Source organism: Ornithodoros turicata, chromosome 2 (genome assembly GCF_037126465.1).
Source record: "Ornithodoros turicata isolate Travis chromosome 2, ASM3712646v1, whole genome shotgun sequence".
NCBI classification, from domain to species: Eukaryota; Metazoa; Arthropoda; class Arachnida; order Ixodida; family Argasidae; genus Ornithodoros; species Ornithodoros turicata.
The window spans coordinates 69,138,886-69,161,107 of record NC_088202.1 but is presented as its reverse complement, the minus strand read 5'-3'; the positions used below and the strand labels follow the sequence as shown (position 1 = coordinate 69,161,107).

Genomic DNA, 22,222 nt, shown 5'->3' with positions numbered 1-22,222 from the left:
TTGAACAAAAGCCGGGTAGCGATATGGGAGACTGTCCTACTTAAAATCCACACCACGTTTAAAAATTTTGAAACACGCACGTGCATTTAAATATCCATCCCTGAATTTTGACATGCAAATGGGCCAGAACCGAAACAGTGGCAACCACGTTTGGGGTGGTGGTCTTCAGGGTACGGGATCTGTATATACTTCTGTATGTCAACTGCGCTTGCAACTATATTGTCTTGGCTCAGAAACCGTATGTTTCTGGAGAGTAAAGAGAGGAAAAAGGAATCATAAAACACGAATATACCTCAAGTACTCTTCTCCTTAGGGAAGCGAGAGTTCTCCGTTCCTTTGCTACACGCTGTGAAATTGCACCGCTGTTTTTATACCAGCTATTTATTGACTCTACGTTGCACTAGTGTCAGCGCGCTAAGCGGCGGAGCTCGATTTGGAATTGGAATTGAAAATGAAACAAAGATAATAATAAATGATACTAAAAAGAAAAAGAATGAAAAAGTGTTGAGCTATCTGAGCTGATCGAAGTCAGTTTATTCTGGAAATTGCTGCACCGACGACTAGCGCCACCTTCGAACTCAGCTAAAATTGGCCCTCTGTTGAACGTTGAACTGTCCTTCTATGCACGCATGGCCGCCCCCATGCAATCTGCAATAAGCTGTTCTTGTTTTGTGGAGTGGGAGTGGGAGAGCTTAATACGAGTGGGAGAGCTTTGGCAGTCTTCCTGTGGATTCGTGGATGCATCAACGAAGATGGGCATAGCTTTTGGGATGGCTGTGTGTGTGACAGCTGATGTCTTTCTCCGTCTGTGCAAGTGTGTTAATAATTGGGAGTTTACGTCGCGAGACAACTGAGATCACCGTCTGTGCATGTGTCTGTGTGCGCTCTTGTTTAGGAAGCTTGAACTCTGCCCTAATTCATATACAGTAATATGAATGTTATACTACGTGCAAGTGACGTCTGATGTAGGTCCAGGGTCTCGGCATGATACAGTGAGGGATACTGCGACATACTTGATTGAAAGCATTGCTGCGAGTTAGCTTGTTTCCCGACAGATTGTGCGCTGAACTGAACTTGCATTTTTGTAAAACAACTTCAATATAATGCAGTCGTAGCGAGATAGTTTCTTTGGTTTTGTGGCATATTGCGCTCACTTCATCTGCTTTCTCTTGGGCCCCGTTTGGGCTATCGCGGCCTCAATGGGGGTCCTGACACATGGTTTGGGAAACACTGAGGTATACTATATATCGTTACATGTGACATATTGTAGTGCACTGAAGCCAGCTTCACTGTTGTATTGTTTCTTCGCACGGTTAGTTCTTCAACGTTATTTGAATGAGGAATGCGGAGAATGAGGAAATGTATGCCTTGCCTGTTCTGGATGTTCTCTAATTGCTGACCCCTGCTGTTGGGCTAAAATCCAGCAACTACACAAAAAGATTAACAAATGCAGAACAGGAGACAGAAACACGGACACAATGACATGATTGAGATTATGATATGCTGTCAATTTTTTTCTGTGCCTCTGGATCTATACATCTTATGAACATGTGCCACATTGCCAGCACCCTTTCCCTCTAGATACGAAGAGAGCCTCTCAGTAATAAAAATGCAGGTTGTCAAATGCACGTAAACAGTGCTTACATCTTGGGGGTCTTCGCTCATCTAATGTTTATGGCAGAAAACGCTCCTCTAGTTCACATGGCATACTGAATAGAGTGTGCTCCACAGCCACAAACTACGTTGTAAATTAGCACTGCAGTACGTTTATCGGCAGGCATGAAATTACCCTTCATAAGTGTATCATGCAAGCTCATTGATTCTGATGCTAATTGCTCGTGAAATAACGTGGGGTGGGGTGAAAGACACTGGAATCCCATGTTGCGTCACTAGCAGTGCCGTACTCACTCAGCAGTGGCATCACAAGCAGTGATTTTTCACTGAAGCCTGCAAAACAACAATGTAATTCACATCTTGATTGCAGAAAAAGTAAGCACATGTTTGTTATTACTGGTATACAGTTGAAACTTGTTAATGTGATTAGGTCATTCTCGTGGATTTTGGCAATAAAACCATTTTAGGATAAAAAAACACCTGTCAAGGTGTAAGCTATGAAAAGTAGTAAATTGAGTGAGGCATTTTAAATTGCCTTTTTTCCTTCATATTTTCCTGCTGACATACATCAGCTTGTGTAACTGTCAATCTGGGCTATTCCAGCGAAACCCAGCCAGAGATGTAGCTTGACTCTCTTAAATATCACTGAAAAAAATTGGGTGCATTTTTTTGACCATGCATATATCGAATGTAAATCATCATTTTGTTTTCTTGAACAATGGGGGCGCATCAAACTGTGCCGAAATATGAAGTTGTCCCTTACGAGGTTCCTTCTGACAGCTACATATACATTATTTGTGCGCTTTCCTTGCCTGGTGTTAGAGGGGAAGCACGGGTCTGCCATCCCAAAGGGCATGCAGAACGAGTATAAATCTCGTGACGTAGTGAAAACTCAAGAACGGAGCACTTTTTGGGTAAAGTTTACGATAAATTGCCGGCAAATTAGCATTCTTGAAGAAGCCCCAGATTATTTATGCTTGTAACTGATTGCTTGTGATTAGCTTCACATAAAAATATCAAGCTGATCTATATTGATTGTTTAACCAAGTGTTTGAAATTATCAAGCATTTGCAAAAAAATTACTTTTTTTTCCTGATAGTATTTTACATATAGATCGTCTAAAAGAAATCTTCCCTTATTTGTATAACTCTCTCCTGTAACATATTGAAAATCTACAGGTTTATTTTTCTCTAAAAAAACAAAAAAAATCGTCACCATAATGTGCTGCAGCTTGTTCGTCAGTTGAGGCCATCTAGGAAGCAAAAAAAAAAAAAGAAAGATGCCTTTGTGGCTGTCTCCTGCGAAAATCGACACTCTGCTTTTCCATTTTGAGAACCTACAGGTGTATGTGTTCTTACGCACGAAAAATGTTTCGTCAGCTCATTCATATCCCATCTGTATGACTTCGAACAAATTTCGCATTAAACTGTTCTGCCTAGTTCTACAGATTAGTTGCAATCGCTGTTCCATAACAGCTTTGTCAACATTTATGATTGTTTTCACATACCTGAAGTCATCTGGAAAATGAACAAATCTTATCATTTCAAGGGCATACCCTCTCCTATAGCATGTTCAGAATCTGCTGGCATGTGTTTTCTGTAGATCTTATAGCATCAGCTGACCATATTGGCTCAGATCATGTCAGAATGCAACGTAACAGCTTTTGGAAACAATTTATTATGATCTCGTGTGCCATTCAACCACAACAGAAAAAAAGCCCACAGTCTTTCTTTCAGTGGAAATAGGTGTTTTTGCTGCATTAACAGAAGGTGGCTCAAAGTAATAGTACCTTCTTGTGGCCTGGGTAGAGCATGCCTCACTGTGCTTTATGTCCAGTAATTTCTTCTCCAACCGTATCTCTTTGGCAGTGAGCCACAACGTATGCAGTCTTCAAGCTTTCTTTCACCCCAAAGAACAGCTTACAGCTCTGCAGGCATCAGAATATCTGCACGCAATAGGGGGCTGCAGTCTAGCCCTATAGGTGCCAATGTTTTAAATGGTACTGCGAACACAGTCATAGTACCCTTTATCACGGCACAAAGCAATTATGTCAAAGCCATGCTTGTGGAGGCAAAGCCATGCTTGCCAAAGCCAAAGAGGCAAAGTCATGCGTATGGAGGGTTTTATTATGCCCTGCTGCTCAGTGTATGGGGTGGGGGGCTTCTTCTTTTAGCTGGAGCAAACTAATAAAAAAATTGTGAGGAAAGAAATATGCCACCTTCAGTCGCCATCGACCATGCAAACTAATTCAATAAAGGTGGTTGTTTTTCACTCTGCTATGTGACTGTGTTCATGTTAAGTCACCTGTTTGGATCTGTTAGTACCAGCTAGCTGTAGTGTAACATATATGTGACCGCATGGAGGACAAAGAGGAGGAATTAGCTAGTCTGGTGTAGGAGCTCTCACACTGGCATAGCTGGTCAAAAAGAAAATGTGGGCCATACATTGCATAAAACACAAATACCACTATATTTTCAGCAACCACTAGTTAATTTCTAGTACGTGCGGTGCATATAGCGTGTCCATGGACTGATTTTTTTATTCTTAGAGAAATCATATTTTTGCAGTTATAAAGGGATGACAACATGTTCTACATCCAAAGTTGATGTACTAATTAGGTCTCATTTAATTATTGGAAATAGAAGGTCGGTGCAAATTCAACGTCGGTTTCCCTATGTACAGCTATAGTTTTCAAAAGCACGCTCGTGACCATTTAGTGCGAGGACATGGCCCCGAAATAATGGTTGTGTGAGAGTAAGTCTCGGAGCGTTCTTTTTGCCTTTTCACTTGAACGTGAGGGAGAAACAACGCTGCAGAACTGGCAAGCAGCACATTTAATGTAATGTCGCGCAGGATGCAAGTTTTATAGCGATTTCATATTTCAGCACAATATTTATGTATGTAAAACATACATGTACATACATAAATGTATTTATGTGTGTATGTAAAATAGGTGCAAGTGTACCACTGCATACAATGAAGTAGCTGGTACCGTAAATTTTAGACTTCTTCTTGGCGTGTGTGCTTAGCATAAGGAGTGACCTGCTAATAAACGTACTTGGGGATTTTTGAATGTGAAGATCATAGGAGAGAAAGGAAGGCAAACAAATACAACAGAGGGTGCCATTCATTTCTCACACTTCTGATTTCACTTGTTTATTGCTATTGGTTTTCTTCAGTTCCGACATCTGATAACCAGAATTTGCACTGTATGTCCACGCGAATAAAAAAGATGGAAAAATTTCTGTGAGAAAATTTCATGGTTTTTAAAACCTTGAAAATGGCATTCTTCGGTTCCAGGGTATTGAAAGACCACTGAAAACAAAGTGCTTGAAGTATTATGTCTAGATACATCTCTTGCAGCTTTTGCATGGCAAATCGTTGTCTAGGAACGTGCGCGAAACAATGTGGATGTTCCTGAAAATAGAATCTGATTTCGCTACGCTTAGAGATTACCCTATGCTGCTAACTGGTTACAAAAAATGAAGGCACCCCTGCTGACTTAAGTTATTCATCCGAGAGAAAATAGTTTTTACTTGCAAACAAACAAACAGTTTCTTCACATTCATATGCAGCTTATTTGCAGAAAGGCACTTCGAGAGCCTGTCCAGTACCTGTTCCCTGCATTTATTAGAACGTAGGCTCACAAGGAAAACCACATGCAGGAAAGTATACAGGGAGGTTCCGATTTCACGATTCTACGGTTCTGAGGCTGGAACACACACAGACGGACAAACACAACACATCCACAAGGTATCGGGCTTTTTCGTCGATCGTCACTTTTCAACTCTCCGATTTCACAATCAAGGCAGCCCTGGAGGAGAATGGCGATGTCCGCGACAATATTCATAATATAGCAGGTGTCCACCATAGCTGGAACCAACACCGGGAACTGATTTGGTGACTTACGACACGAATTCAGAGTTCGACATACTCCAATTGTACAGGCGAGCAGAAAAACAAAGCATTAACTGCAGTGTCAACAGAATCCTGATAGCCGGCGAAAAATACAGTAAAAGATTCGTCCAGACTCGGTAGTCTCGTTCCCAGCCCACCGCAAAGAGCCACACCCTGCGAGGAACTATTTTGAGACGCGGGAGCCAAAAGCCTTCGCTGCTCTGAGGCTGTCGTGCCTGTCGACCAATCAGAGACAATAAACCTCTACCTGAGAAACGTCATCATGACGTTGGTAGACACACCGAAACCAAAATAGATCGGAAGGGGAGAGCTGAGTTCCACGAATGGGCAATTGTTCGCTGCCTCCTATTGAAAGAAAAGTAGGACCGAAGGTCTCGTCCCTTTCAGAGACCATCGTAATCCCCTCAAGACTGGCTTTCGGGCGCAACCTTGTTCGCCACTAGCTTTGAACGTAGTTCAACTCTACCAAACTCGTGACGCTGTCGAACATTATGACGTCATTTGTTTACAAACAGGTAGAGGTCTATTTATTTTGAAAGTTTGAATCTGAAGCGTTTGTATCGCAAAAGTTGATTTTTACGGCTTTATCTTTACACCGTGGATTTTTTCGTGATTCATTTTGGGGAGTTTATTCTCGAAGTTTATTTCGCGAAGTGTAAACCAGAGTGATCCGGAAATGTGCACCCACTCACCGCACATTTGTTCCGTTTCATCCTCGTTGTCGTTGCAGTCCCTGTTACCATCACAGAGTGACAAGCTGCCAACAACCCGCCTCTGTATGTGCCATAGTCCCATGGGATGGGCCTCAACACACGTGATGCTTTCCTCTTCGAACGCTTGCACCGCTTGCAATTGATAGGCTGAAATAGGCAAAACGCAATTAAACTTTCAGCAGGATCCCACAGTAAGATACGCCAGCAACAGGGGCGGTCGATTTCGAAAGTAGAGTGTCATTTTATCCCTCCTGGGCCACTGCATGACCACGGTGTCGAAAATCCCACACGAAATAGTGGCTGTTCTTCGACAGAATACAAGACTAGTGCAGACGCAAGGTGTTGAGAGTACGGGAAAATTTCCTCTCTGGAAGATCGAGAAGGCGTCACTCCCAAAGACGCAACGAGGGCGCGATATTGGGGAAAGGGATGCCAGGGGGATGAACGTGTAGTATATTTCTATTGTTGGGAAAAACTCACGTGACCTCTGACGTCGGGTCAATCGTTAGGCCTCGGCAGAGTAGCTTTTTGCTTTGTTTTATTTTGTGCCCCTGGGTGAGATGTGACGCTGGCGGTGCTTTGCTGGCGGTGACCAAAGCAGTTCTAATTTTCTTGAGAGATTCAGGTCTTATGAACAGCCTGTGAACTCAGTCGTACAATCTCATTCTTCTGTGCAGCACTCTCACCCTCAACGCATTAACCTCATGCTTTCCTTTTAAAGTCATCTTCTGTGATCCATCTCATCATTCTTTCACCGTTTGTTAGTCATCTTTTTTTTGTCATCTTTGTCTTTAATCTACCTCATCCTTCTTTCATCATTTGTTGGTTTATCCTTTATTTCCTAATTATTTTTCTTTTTATTTATTTCTTATTTCTTAATTTTCTTTCTTTCTTTCTTTCTTTCTTTATTTCTGGAATAGCAAGCCGACGTCTCGTTTGGCTGACCTTTCCCCCGTTTTTTATTCCTTTTCGTCTAATAAATATATCCCCCCCCCCCCACAGCACAGCTGAATGATGACCTCTCTACATGTAACTGCAAATTATGTCATTTGATTAAGTTATATTCACGGTGGGGGGGGGGGATCTATTTATTTTCGCAGGAAAGGTCCATATTCACGGGCTAGCACTTAACCTAGGACTTTATGGCTTTAGAGCATTTGTCAAGAATGTTCGCTAAAGTTTTGCCAAAAAAGCAAGACACAGATGCCAAACAGTGAAATGCAAAGTGATACAAATTAAATTTGCAATGTACTTGATGAATACTTGAAGTACTTTACCTAGTACTTTGTACTTTACTTGAAGTACATTTGGAATTGGGTACTTTGTACTGTAATTCAAGTACTAATGATGCCAGGTACTTGGTACTTTACTTTAAACATAATTTTGAGGTACTTTGCCCATCACTGGTACACTACTGTCTAAGCCTCGTTCAGCCGTTGGTAAGATTGGAGCGCCGTGGCAGAAGCCTTGCGGCACGCAAAACAACGGTAACGCTGCATCATCTCTTAGGCGAGGGTAGAGGCTTGGGAAGTGCCTGCCCTCCGCGCCCTCCTATTGGCCGGCATCCATGTGGCGGAGCCTCCCTCGCTCTTGGTCAGCAAACACAAGGATAGTCAAATGATAGCCGTAAACAAGGAAATAGTCAAAACCGGTCACAAATCATACAGTTAGTACCATATTATTCGACTGTAGTGTATAGAGCATTAAAAGTCACAAAAGGTCAATGTAAGGCTGTAAACTAAGAAATAGTCAAAACAGGTAATAAAGCATGCAGGTAGACCCATCCCATCCCATAATAGACTACAGTAGGTATAGTCATAAAAAGTCAATTTATATTCGTAAACAAGGAAATAGTCATATGAGGTCATAAATGATGTAGGTAGTCCCATGCCATACCATCACATAGTGCATTGAGCAGCGATAGTCACAAAAAAGTCAATTTATAACCGTTAACAAGGAAGTAGTCAAAACAGGTCATAAGTCATGCAGGTATAGCCCCATACCATCAGGTAGTTGTGCATTGAGCAGTGATAGCCACAAAAAAGTCAATTTGTTGCTGTAAACAAGGAAATAGTCAAAATCGGTCATAAATCATGGAGGTAGTCCAGTCCCATACTATCGCATTGTAGTGAACAGAGTAATAGAAGGTAACCCGATAATTTCGGATTAAATTCTACGGCGTAAGGGTTAAAATTGGCACCGCGATTATTGAATTTAACAGGAGGGTTAAATCCTACGGCATAATGATTAAAAATGGCGGCATAAGCATTAAATCCCGCGGTATAAGGATTAAATACGACGTGAACACCTAATTTAAATCTATACATCTTCCCGTGCCGTCACAGAATGAAATCTTGGAACCATGTAACATCATCAAATCATATTACCCACACTTTGAGAAAAACCAGCTTCTCAATTAATGTTTCAATGAATCCGTTTCACTTTTGGATAAGATCGAAAAAGATCGAGATAAAATTGACGGGATAAAATCCATGTCTGCATTTAATCCACATGCATGTGCTTTAAATCCAAACACGGATTTTATCCGGCGGATTAATTAAACACACACACACACACACACAAAAAAAAACCCCTACCAGAGGGTCACACAGGCTTCATGAATGACATGTGATAGCATTTCTGGACACCTATCGTTTCTGCTGGTGCTCATATTCTATTTTTGCTTTCATTTGATCCATTTCAGTCGCACTCTACAAACAATGCAACAACTTACTTGCGAAGACGACGACGAGAATTGGTAGACACTCCAAATACTTCATATCGCAAACTCCTATGTGGCCCTTCGCAGCCTACGCATGTTATCAGATAGAGCGACTGGAAGCGGTTTTCACTGGGGATTCCGAAACGATGGAACTTGATACTATGACCGTTCGTGTCGTGCTTGCGAAAAGGAGACAAGGAACAATGATTCTAAGAGGAGATAATGAGCAAAAATGATGCGTCGAGCTAGGAAACGCTATGTGTCCAGCGTATCTCATAGATATGTGCTATTCCTGCAATGCTGCCTCTTTCTTAGCCAAACTCAATGGTCGCCACTCATTTGAAAGGACGTTGGAGCTGAAAACTGAGTCGTGCAATTTGCATGAGCACTTCTGGGCTCTGTGTTCTGGGGTTGTGGGTTCTTCTAGGTTGGGGAGGGGGGGGGGGGGTGATATACGGGAAAGGTGCGGTCAGCCTGCTCTGGAGTGGTGGCTCGGTGCACCCAGGGGAAGGAGGAGAGTGGAAGGCGAAAGAGGGAGGGGAAAGACGATGGTGGCACAAGAGAGGGAGGGGTGTGCTAACCCGCTTGCTCTGGGATTTGGGTAGGCCAAGAGAACTACCCACCACAGAAAGCGTGCGAGCATCTTTCAGTCTTCATTGGGATGCTCCCTGTACCACGGTAACCACCAGGGTTATAGGCGAAGTTACCCCATCATTCTGGGTTTTGCTATCTGGGGGTCTCAGCGGTTCAGGAGCGATCCAGATTAAATAAATAAGATAAACATACATTTTGGTTGCTCCTTGTTGTACGTTTGCATGATAGATTCGAAAGTCGTGTTCCATGCTTCGCCAATTACGAACTCATCACTGTACCGCGAGTTTACTCCGTTTTTGTAACAATTCACACACACATGCAAGCACCGCCTGTGAAGGTAAATAATGTTACAGAGCAAAAGGCCGCATTTTTTTATCCGAAGTACTGATCATAGGGCATCTTGAGCAAGTGCGTTGCTATAATACGCCAGAAATGCCTCTGCATTATTCCACATATGGATAAGAGCCCAGGTACAACGTTGCCGAGTGCAGTGTATCCCGGGGTTGGGAACATGTTCGCAAACTAATAAAAGGGTGATAACACAGGTTGGATTACAAAAAAAAGAAGATAAAAACATAAAAATAAAATAATAATAATAATAATAAACTCAAAAACTTGCGTGGGCCGTTTTTTCAGTACAGCATGCGAACGGCCGTTTTCATGAGGCATTCGTATTTCCGCCAGCGAATATTAAAATATATTTGCATAAAATATCACATTGGCGATCCTCGAGTTGGATGTGGAACAGGCACGAGTACGATCTCGACACGGCGACAACAGATTCCAGTGACATAGTCCCGGGACATCAGCTTTTTTTCTGTGACGGTATTGATCTTGGTGTGGGGTGATCTGCGTGAGTTCGTAAACTATTCACAGTGTGAATTTGTGGTATTTACTGCGCGTTCTGAGAAACAATAGCGCAGTTCTGGTCCGCAGCTAGCTCTAAAACTCATAGAAGCAGCTTCCAACCTTCACATGCAACGATGTGATGTGTGTTGTATGTATGGCTCCATGCATGTTGCTCTGAAGAAAACATGAGGTCGCAAAATCCGCACTGGAACTTTCCTGCGTCCTTGATGATGCAGCCGAGCCCAGCAGCAACAAAAGCAGAGGACCATATATTTCAGTGCAGACGACAGCTCTGACGTCATTACTCTTAGCTCCCCCGTCTGACAAGGAGTAGAGCGAGTCGATCTCGGATAGCTACTCTGGAGTAGGCGACCCACTTTTGGAACGGGGGTCGTGACGTCATCGAGTCGAGTATGTTTTGGAACGCGGAGAGTAGCTCCCTACTCTCGGGTCGATCCAAGTAAGTTTTGGAACGCAGCTGGTCACCACTTCCAAGTGACAAAAATGTGGTTGTTAACGAAGACGGTGGTGGTCGTCGGTTATCACGCGCATTCGCTTCACAGCACGGATATCATGATAGTTCATCAGTTTCTATGATTTTGGGCTTTAAAGGGGCACTAGAAGGGTTGATGTTTGTGGGTCTCATAGGCTACTGGAAGCAGATATATTCTGTCCTCAGTGTTCATTATTTCGAATGCACTCTCAATGCAACGCAGGAACAAGTGCGCGCCAATTCGCTATTCGCGCTGATTTTGAAGTGTGTGTAATGAGGAGTTTCACGTCAAAATGACGAATGGATACGTCGTAATGACGAAATGTCGCACCTGCCAGGACCGCGATCGCACGTGCGGCTCTCCAGATACAGCAAGGCGTGTATCCTTACGCGTCACAGCCAAGTCGAAGCTTCCTTCGCACCGCGTTGATTGGACAAAGAAATGGGCAGTTCCTGCAATATGTTTGCTATGGTAATTGGATGCGCTGGGGGTAACGTACCCTTGACGTTTTTACTCTCCTCTCCCACTACCCTTGACGTTACTCTTGACAGCTCGGACGAAGGAAAGATGAGTCTCCGAATCGGCACCTTTATTCACGTTTTAATTACAAACGGCGCAACGGTTGAATCTCGTTCCTTTTGCATTATTCTCATGATGATGGAATCTTTGATATCGCGAAAATATTTTTGTTTGCTCTTTAGTGGTACTTTAAATATTTTACTATAGTTATTCGTCTCGCTGATTCTTCCTCTACTGTGGTTTTGATTCGTGGGCTCACTCACTAGAAATTCTTGGTCTCTGCACCAAAAATCAGCTGAGCAATAGATGGCGCAACGGGAACTTCTGACGCAGTGCCATGTATCCCAAAGGGAGTCTGGCCATTCGGAGGACCCTAAAAAAGAGGCTCGACCTGTCAATCAAACTTAGGCGCACTTCATTGGTGACTGTTTTCCATGGGAGCTGCGATGACACCAAATTTTCTCCAAGATGGAGGATGGTGCTTGGAACGGCGAAGCGGAGATTTCGTAACAAAAAATGTTCACAGGCTACTTTAATTTCATACTGTGAGTATATATCGTCATGTACGCATCTTCAAAATCAGGTTCAACTTTCCCTCCGCCATCATTATTTACGCGAAAATGGGATGATTCGTCACTAATGTTAGGCCTAGTAAAGATCGTGATACCAAGAAAATCGGAAAAAGGACGACCCTTATACGTAGGATTTTGCATTATATTATTAAATTTTATTTATACATACATCTTTGCTCATTTTTGATTCGATCTACTTACATTCCGTGATTTAAAAATTTCATAGCTGCATTCGTCTGCTACGAAGAAGCGGTTGTACTGTTCTCCTGGCCCATCATTTCTGCCAGCAACCATTTCTGCAATTCTGAGCCTTCCTAACATGCCTCTTTCCATGCAGATGACGTTGATAAAAGTGGGCGCAAAATCCGTCATTTTGGTCTGTCACCAGTGATATCCGCTTCAATCCGAATCAATCGAGTTTCTCCACAATGGTGACACCCAGTAAATAAGGGTGAGGTATAAGTACTAGATGGAAGTAATAATAGACAACTGTATTTCGACCTGCGATTGGCTAGATACCTCAAAAAGTGGGTGGAGCCTCAGGTATAGGCAGGTGCCATTAATGGCCAGACTCTCTTTGGCATACACGGCACTGCGCGGGCGCGGAGAAGTTAATAGTGAGTTTTAGTGGACCGTACGCTATCGCCTTTGCGTACGTAAGGAATAGCGTTGGTGGTTATGCGCACGTGCAAAACATAAAGAGAGCTTCGCGCACTGCGCAGAACCACTACGCTGTCCCTACATACGCAAAGGCGATAGCGTACCATACACTAAAACTCTCTAATGTTTCTTCCCCTTTCCCCGTATACATCTCGCTGTCGGCTTCGAGTGCGTGGTAAAGCGTCGCACCGGGCGGGTCTGCTAGGTGAGGTTATCACGAGGTAGTTGCGGGAATGAGCATGTTTCGTAACCTTGCCAGCGAGACTGCCAAGGCGGGAGAGCAACATCATGCTTGGTCGTGGCTTGGGCCTGCCGACATGAACAAACGGTCGTTCTCAGACTTCCCATGTTGGAGACTTTTGTCTACACGTTGCAGTAAATTCATTTACGCCTGTCATCGTTACCTTAGGCTTCATGTTTGTGTTTGAGATCATCAAAATCATTGGCTCTCAAAATACACGGCCAAAAAAATTAGTGTGCATCATTCATTCGACATGTTTGCCACCCGCAATGGGACGACAATCAACTTTGAGGTTGATTGTGAACTTGACAAAACGTACCGATTCTGTAACGCATATCAGGAATAGTATGCAATAGTATTACTCTGATACGAGAACAGGTCCTCCTGACAGCTGTAAGGGAGAAAAAGCTTCGGTACAGTTCCATGGCACCCACGAATACGGCGTATTTCACATGGACGACGAATAGCTTCAGCATTGAAACTGTGCTTTCTTTTTGCGCTGACAAAATGTGCCAACATGCAAGTGGACTGTGTATATGGAGGGTGGTGTAAAAGTATAGTGTTATCAGATGACACGTTCAATTGCAGAGTGTCTTCATCCACCCGTTTTATAGTACATGAAACCTGACTTTCACCGGCTACTGGTTCAGCGCTACCTTTGGGACCGTGGAGTGGAGTGGAGTGGAGTAGAGGAAGACGGGAGAGGTCTGCCTGTCAACACCGACGGCAAGTTTCTCCTGCTGGGAAAGGGGTGGGAGAGGAGGGAGGGAAAGAGAAAGGGAGAGGAGAGAAGGAATCAGTCAGGGGTGGTCGGGGTGGCAAGGGTCCAAGGTTGCTGGGGTGGTCTTGGAGGTCTGGGTGAGTCAGGGAGGCTCTCGGGGTCCGGGCAGGTCCTTGGGGGTCCTACGGTGCCGTGGGTGACGTCAGGCGGTGGAGAGTGGCGACGGCAGCTGGAGAAGTGGTCCTAATGGTCTGGGTGGGTCACGGGTGGCTCTTGGTGTCCTGGCAGGTCCGGGGTCCTACGCTGCCCTAACCAGCGTCAGGCTGTGGACGTCCGGAGGGTGGCAGCTACAGGCGGGTGTCCAGGCCGGTAGAGCTCAGGAACTGCAGCAGCTCCCTCTGGATACGTCGGCGATGGTGTCGTGGGCCCATGGGGTAGACCAGGTTAACCAGGTTGTGGTCGCGGTGATGCCGGCGTTGGACAGGTTCTGAAAAAGAAGATCTCTCTGAGAAGCAGTATCTCTGCAGCGGGTGATTAGGTGAGCAAGACTCTCCTGGACACCGCAGGTTCCGCAGCGTGGGTCGTCGACCAGGCCGATCGTGAAGCCGTACGCCCGGGTGAAGGCGCACGACGCAGCCTGAGCAGCAGCGATGCCTCGTCCCTGGTTACGCCGGCTGTGATGCAGGGTGGGGGTGCTGTCCCTTCCGCGGTGGGCTTGTCCGGGTGGAAGCTGCGCACGTGGACGGCGATGCTTTTCTTAGCCTGGCTGGTGGTAGATGGTGCCTAGCGGACCAGGGTCTTGGTGGTGGCTTGCTTGCTCAGGGAGTCCGCCATCTCGTTGCCGGGGACGCCTTTGTGGGATGGGATCCACTGCAGCGCGATGCGATGTCCGGATGCCAGGAGGAGCTGCAGCCTCTGGTGTGCTCTGAAAGAGAGAGGGCAGTGTTCATAACGGTTGTTCAGCCTCGACAGAGCCCCGCGTGAGTCCGTGAGGATAACCGCTTTGGGGGCGCTCGTTTTGGCGATGATGTCCAGGGCTTCCGTGATCGTCAGGAGCTCTGCTTCCGTGGAGGAGAGAGATCCGGACAATCCTTCGGCCCAGGAGAACTGTGTTGCTGGGATGTGGCAGGCCAGGGCGCAGGCGCGTCGTCCAAGGTCGACTGAGGCGTCCGTGTACACTTGCAGGTAGTCCTAGTAGCTCTCATGAAGGCGCTCGGCGGCCAGGAACTGTGCCACCGCATCCGGTACGTCCTTTTTCCGTGGCAGGCCTGGCAGTGTCGTGTGGATGGCGGTCCCGAGGTGCCTCCATGGAGCGTCTGGGCTGGGGACTGGTAGGATGGGCTGGAACAGCTGGTCCTGCGTGAAAAGTGTACATGAAAAGCGGCTCCGTTGTCGGTCCCTTAGACGCTGCAGTAGCGCCCTTCCGGTTGATGTCCTGTTCAGTCTGGTGAGCTGGTTCAGCAGGTGTTGGGTGGCTCGAAGTTGGAGAGGGAGAGCGGCAGCCTCAGCGTACACGGAGACGTTCCGCGCCCCAGGTGGGAGTCCGAGAGCCAGCTTCAGTCCGTGACTGTGGAACAGTTCCAGGGATTCCAGCGCTGTTCTGCTGGGCTTGGCGTAGGGGAGTCCGAACAGCATCCGTGCGGCTGTGGTGGCGTTGTGGACGGTCAGGAGCCAGCCTGGGTCCTCTGGGGGCAGCCGGAGTGCCGTCCGCTGGGTCGCTTGGTCACGTTCAGGGTTGTCTTGCACCTGGTCTGGAGGTCCTTGACGAGTGGCGCCCAGGAAGACCTGGAATCCAAGGTTACTCCAAGAAAACGGTGGACACGTACCTGTTCCAGTGGTGTGTTTTCCATCAGGATCGGTTCGGGCAGGGTGCACCAGTTTGCCGTGGGACCAAGCAGCATGACCCTGGTCTTTTCGGCTGACGGGGTGAGTTCGAGGCCACGGATGTACTCGGTCTTAGCATCCACGCCCTTCTGGATGGTCTTCCCCACTTTCCAGGGGTCCTTGCCGTTGGTCCACAGGCCGATGTCGTCCGCGTAGATGGAGAGTTGCAGGGGAGGTGTTGTTGCTGGTAGGGCCTTGGGGAGTCCAGCCATGACCAGGTTGAAGAGCAGGGGGCTCAGGATACTGCCTTGAGGTAGACCGAGGTTCTGAGGACGTGGGGAGCTCAGCGTCGATCCCAGTCGGACCCTGAAAGAGCGGTCGGAAAGTAGAGCGTGAATGAAAGCAGCTGCCTTGCCTCCGATTCCAGGGTCGACGAGGGAGTCCATGACGGTGTTGATGGGGACGCTGTCGAAGGCGGCCTTGATGTCGAAGAACACCACTGCCGTTCGGCGCTTGCGTTGGGCGGCGTCGTCCACGTCCGAGACCAGGTCCAGCACAGAGTCCTGGCAGCAAAGGTTGCGTCGAAAACCTGTCATGCAGGGGGGAAAAAAGGACTTGGAATTAAGGAGCCATGTAATGCGGTGGTGTAGCAACCGCTCTGTCAACTTAGCCAAACATGATGTGAGCGATATCGGCCGATAGGAGCTCAGTTCGCCCGGGGGCTTCCCTTGCTTCAATATCGGCACGATGACGCTCTCTTTCCAGGATGGTGGTGGCATGCCCTGGTCCCAGCACTGGTTGATGGAGTCCAGGAGCCGTGAGGTTGTCTTGTCCGGTAGGTTCCGCAGGCACTGGTAAGTGAGTCCGTCCATCCTAGGGGCTGACTTGGCTTTCAGGTGGTCCAGGGCGAAGCGCAGTTCTCTGGCCGTGAAGGTGGTCCAGGTCCGTGGGCGATGCCGGAGGCGCCGCCGCGGAGGGGACGTCCCTCCCTGCGCAGAACAGGTCGGCGAAGTCATCTGCCAGCTCCTCCAGAGAGACCCCTTTGGCTAGAGCCATGGAGCTGAAGGGGTTCGCCTTCCTCCTCCCCCCCAGGGCGTTGACGACAGACCAGAGTTTCCGGGCCGATGTGCTGCTGGTCAGGGATGCTGAGAACTGCTTCCATTGGGAGCGCTGCAGCGTGACCGCGTATCTGCGCAGGGCGGCGGAAACTCGTCGGTAAGCCGTCAGACGCCTAGGGGAGTGGTTCCGACGCAGGGACCTCTGTGCGCGGCGCCTCGCAGCACACAGACGGAAGTACTTCAGGTCAGGTTTCGGGCCGGTTGCTGGCGCTGTCCCGGACTTGGTTGCGGCGGCCAGGGCTGTCCTGATGTCTTCGCAGATGTCCTGGGAGGCTGGAGTTCCGTCCAGGCAGGCTCGGAAGGAGTCCCACACGACGATGGTGGTCCGGCGCTTCGGGGCCCGGTGCTTGTAGGCCAGGGTCACGTCGATCGGGAAGTGGTCGCTGCCCCAGCTGTCCATTCCAACTTCCCAGTGTGCAGGAACGTCCGGGGTGTGCAGGGTGACGTCGATAGCACTGGATACTGGTGGCCTGTAAAAGGTTATCTCACCTGTGTTAGCGACGAGCAGGCTGCAGTCCTCCAGGGACTGCACTAGGCGTCGGCCACGGCGGTCAGCGTCGCAGGAACCCCAGAGCGGATGGTGCGCGTTGAGGTCTCCACAGAGAAGCAGAGGGCCTGGCAGGGAGGAACCTTTGGGACCCATTATCGCAAAGCACGCATTCAGCAAACTAGAGGTAAGAGTTGCGTTCTGCAAAAGTGCAGTGCCAACATGTTTGTAGTTCTATAAGATGCATCTTGGATCGGTGCCGTCTACATTACATTTTGTTGAAAAGTTTTTGTTCAAACTAATTTATCTTATCTATATTACTTTTGTTTATTTTCAAGCAGCTAGCGATACAGTACATGACCCGAATATATGAAAACTCCCAGCTTACCATATACCGCTTCTCTTTCTACTTCAGCTTATGCTTGAAGCAGAATTCCGGTTCAGCCTGCAGGTGCGAGAAAGCAAGGCATCCTGCGCACCATTCTACAGAGTTTCGAGAAAGTGACAGAACTTCTGCCATATTTACTGACGTTGAACAATACCTGAACTGAAAAACGGTGAAACAGTGTGCGGTTGCCCTGTAAGTTCAATTTCGATTTTCAGTGGTAGTGGCGGTGAAGGCGGTGGTGGTGTAACTGCTTGCCGTAGTTAGCCCCGCAAGGCGGGCAACGTAACGACTAACGCGCATTAGTCGTGACGTTGCCCGCCTTGCCGTGCCAACAGAAGTGGAGGTTCAGATTTGCAGTGAAGTCTAGTCAGGGAAAAGAATACCAGAAAACTGAAATGAATGTAAAAATAACTGTGAGGATGCTTGACTAAGGTGTCGAAGAATACTCGGTGAAAGGGCCATTTGTGATGCGTCATTAGAGATGGTATATTAGCTTGGTTTCCCACAGGAAGGAAGACAGTTTTGACGCGTGATAGCGTCGTGCTGTCGACGTTGAGCCGCCATGCAAAGACAGACGTCATGTGCTTGCGAGCCGTTGCCGATGATGGAGTCTAGATGTTTACGTTTTTCCTGACTGTAGGCAGGGCATTGTAGAAGTATGTGTTCAGTTGTGTTGAGGGATGTTGGGACAGAAAGGGCTCGTTGGATCGTGCGTAGTCTTGAGGCCGTGGAGTATACCGGTACATTGAGTTTCTATGCTGTGCAGGAGTGTGGCTCTGTGCCTGGAGAAACTTCGAGACTGGAGTGAAGGAAGTCTATTGGGCTGAGTAGACTTTGTCATCTATTCACGTAAAATGTGGATAGATGGCTAACCCTATGCTTACGTCAGCAGAGATCCCTGTGAAGTCTGCCCAGGACGCACTCCAGGCGCCTGTCTGCCGCTCCTTCCTGAAGCCCTCTCCATCCGTCCACTTGTGCCCGCCGCTCATAGCCACAGTTGCCTCGCGGGGTCCAACACTGAATTCAAAAAACGACAGAGAAGATTTGATTCTCATTTCACTTTTCTTTCTCTCTTTTTTGTTGGTCTGTTTCGAGCGCACATTCCTTGTTATGACGATAGAAGCAGGTTGTCTCGACTACACGACGGCACCGTAGAGCGGACTGTGCATCAATCAGATAAACAGGAAGGAAGTATGGCGAAGTGGGTCCTGGAGCTGCTACTTTTCCATCAGCACTCCATGCTGCCAAATATGCGGAAGAACACGTAACTCCGAGGCGGATAGCGCTGTGAAAGAACTTGTGTTTGCGCTCATTTGCAAGGAAAAATGTAAACCGAAACCAATTCATTAGTCGCGAAAATGACTAGACACATTTTTTTTTGTCTCTGCGGGGTATGCACTTAAGGTCCCCAATGGTGTAGTATAGATGTCGCGGTACCATCGGATGCGTACTTTGAAAGTTGTCATTTTCGGGGAATTGATTTTTATTTTCCGCTAATTAATGAGCGTGCGCACATCAATTTCACGCTACATGGCTGATGGACGATATCTCAGAGATGGTTACAAAAACAAAGTTTCCCGATAGGTGGCGCCGTTCTCGAATTATTCACTCCGAGGATTTATCTCAGACATCCTGTATAGGCTCTGTCAAGAGTAAATATAGATTATGCCACTTATATCAACAAAACTAATGTAATCTACGAGGGGTGTTCAAGTCAAACAGGGACTTTCCATTTTTCGCAAAAGTAAAATGAACTTACAGGCGAGAAATTAGTTTTATTTTTCAACGTAATCTCCAGCTGCACTAATGCACTTGTCCCAGCGTTTAACGAAGGCTTGGATGCCAGCAGTGTAGAAATCCTTACCGGCGCGTAGCAGCCATGATCGAACCGCATTCTTGAGCTCGTCGTCGCAGCTGAAGTGGCGGCTCCCAGGGAATGCCTTCAGTGACGCGAAGAGATGGAACTCGTTGGGGGCGAGGTCTGGACTGTAAGGGGGATGAGGCAGCAACTCCCAGAAAAGTTCCTGTAAGGTGCGTGTCGTGAGATGCGCGGTATGCGGGCGTGCATTGTCCTCTAGGAGAAGGACTCCTTTGGTGATGAGGCCCAGCCGCTTTTGCTTCAGCGCCTTATGCACATCCCTGAGAACCTGGCAGTAATATGCACTATTGATGGTGGTACCACTGAGCAGAAAATCAACATGAACAACGCCAGCCCTGTCTCGGATGCTTCCACTGTTTTGATGCGCGTTTAGACTCAGGAGCGAAATGGTGCACCCACGTTTCGTCGCACGTGTTCGACGCGTTCGCACGGATGACCCGATCAAGGAACGGCTGTGCTCCAGTGTCGAAACGGTACCTTAGCTCTTGGAAGACCTCCAGTCTTCTCTGCCGGTCAAACACGGAGAGCTGCCTGGGGAACCAACGGGCGCTAACTTTCCGAAACTGGGGGTGTTCATGAATGATAGTGTTCAACGTTCCCACGGAAAGGTCCGTCTTTCGAGTTAGTTCGAGAGATGTTACCCGCCGGTCCGTGAGGATCAGGCGCTCCACAAGTTGGATGTTCTCAGGAACTCTGACACTGGGCTCTGAGCCGTCCTGGCCGGGATCGCCCTGCACTGATGTACGGCCGTCTCGGAACCGTGTGCACCACTGAAGCGCTTTGCAGCGGCTAAGTGTATCGTGGCCATACTGAGCCTGAAGTCCTCTGTGAATTTCAGATGACATTACGCCTTCATTCACGATAAACTTCATGACAATTCGCAGTTCGATGTGCGCGCTCACCTCGTTGTCGGCCATCTTGTCCAGCACGTGTCTTCTGTTTTGCACAAACTTTGGACCACCACGTGGTGAACGCGGAGGCCTGTCGCGTGTGAAAATGACGACAAAGAAGTAGCGCGAGCCATTTGTACACTCAGGAGACAGAAAGTCCCGGTTTGACTTGAACGCCCCTCGTATGTTATGTTTTGCGTTGTCATTCACAATGACGAGAGACCTCATGTGATGATGTCACGGACTGAAAAGAAACAGTCATTGGAGCAGCATTCTTCGCTCAGTCTGCCTCGTGTAGTGTGTATAGTGTGAGATAAACGCCTTTCAGAAGGCCAACGCGCCGCCGACATGGCGATGTGGCTGGGCGCGCACTGGCTTGCCTACCAGTCACGTGAATCGTTGATCAGCTTGCGTTTCGCTTTTGACTGCTTCGGTGTCATGTTTTGTTTCTGTGAAACAGTTCTAGCTAATAGCCCCGTTTCTTGTTGAATGAATAACCGATGTCCGTTTGACGTGCTTTACGTCAGTGCCTGCGGTGTAGCGTTCTGTAGAACGAATTAACGCTTTCTCTTTATCAGTTCTCGCGTGTTGTGGCTAATACACAAATCCCGACAGCTTGGCATACCAAAATAATTGACTGTTGTATATGCAGTGTGTAAAGGAATCTTTATGCTTACAGCCTTTTACGGATGTAGAAGCCGGATATTATCCGGTAGTATGGGGTGTAATATGAGGAATTATAAGTGTAACTGCTGAACGCGTGCAATAGCCGTCAAGCTCTGCCTTTTAAAACAAGCGTAAAAGATACTTTTACTATCCGTCAAAGGAGTAAGTAGGAAGCGACGGAGGAAAGTGCCTCATGACGACAGTCGCCGCTATTTCGAACAGTGACTGTTCTTCTGGGCCCAGTTCGCTTACCGGTTCGCGTATTTCTACCCGTCTAGAAATCAACACATGTTCTTCTGGTGACTGTAACCATCTTCGTGACACGAGCCGTATATGTGCCATCAAAAGAACCAATGTAGTTGTCCGATATGAAAGTGAAAGGAGCTCAAAGTTGGTCCCTGAACGATTGTCCTTGAAATCACTGCAGTACTTCGAAAGTTGGAGTATGTAGCTTCCGTGCTGGACACTGATCGCAGCATAATCTCGAGCTCAATAGAAACAGCAGAAAACTGCGCAGCCCGATTCACATTCGGTAATTACAACCGCACCGCGTGTGTCACTGCTATTAAATATAACCTCAATCTCCCCCTGTTTTCGACCTGTAACTTGTCTCTGTTTTGTTTCACAAAATTGATTTTCGTAATAATTGCCTCAGGGAATTGTTAATACAACAGCCTACATATATCTGGGCTCGTAGCGACCGACCGCTGAAAGTGGGCTTTCCATCTTGCTCAACAAGTTCATTTTACGATTTAGTTCTCCCTCGTACATCGCTGAAGTGGAACCGCCTCAGTGACGTAGCCAGACCTCCAAGATAGGGGGACTCTAAACCCGCCCACTCCCTCCCCGACGCTGATCCTGGGTGCGACAACACACAATACTTGTGCACACCGCAGCATGCGGTTCAAAAAAAAAAAAAAAAAAAAGAACACGAAAATAATTGATTTGGACATTCACAATACGATTATACTGTGATGTCCAATGAGGTGGTGTCACGAGATTGGAAGGATTTTGAAAAGCTCATATACTTTGGAAACCATTCAAGTGTGCCGCTTAGGTAGACGCCATGAACTGTAAGAACTTTCGCGATCGTCACATTGGTCCCCCCCATATATTATTTTCTCCTCGGACTTGCACGATTTGCCTGGGTCGGTCAGTGCAGTTAGGGGAGGGGAAGGCTCTCTGTATGTGTGTCCGCATCTGTTTGCTGCGAGGGTGCTGCTCCTATGAAGAAATGCGACACCCCGATGTTGCGTAAATTTTTGTCCCAAAGCTGTACACGTGTGCTGTCATTGTTTGCTCCAACCGACCTAAATGTTTCTTTTTCTTTTTTATTTACTTCCACGTACCTGT

General features: G+C 47.3%; 1 protein-coding gene across 2 annotated transcripts in view; it reads right to left on the bottom strand.

The window, feature by feature from the left end:
* The window catches only part of LOC135383686 (uncharacterized), a 78,540-nt gene extending 69,449 nt beyond the window's left edge, over positions 1-9,091 (bottom strand). Inside the window, exons 1-2 of one of the 2 annotated variants that reach the window (XM_064613055.1) lie at positions 8,980-9,091; positions 6,225-6,392 (exon numbers count right to left, since the gene is read on the bottom strand). In XM_064613055.1, coding sequence (XP_064469125.1) covers positions 6,225-6,392; positions 8,980-9,025 — 214 coding nt within the window. In that variant the 5' untranslated portion in view covers positions 9,026-9,091. Of the gene's footprint in view, positions 1-292; positions 366-6,224; positions 6,393-8,979 lie in introns of those variants that run through there. The other variant, XM_064613056.1, reaches the window with a different exon arrangement.
* Between the last annotated feature and the right edge of the window lie 13,131 nt (positions 9,092-22,222).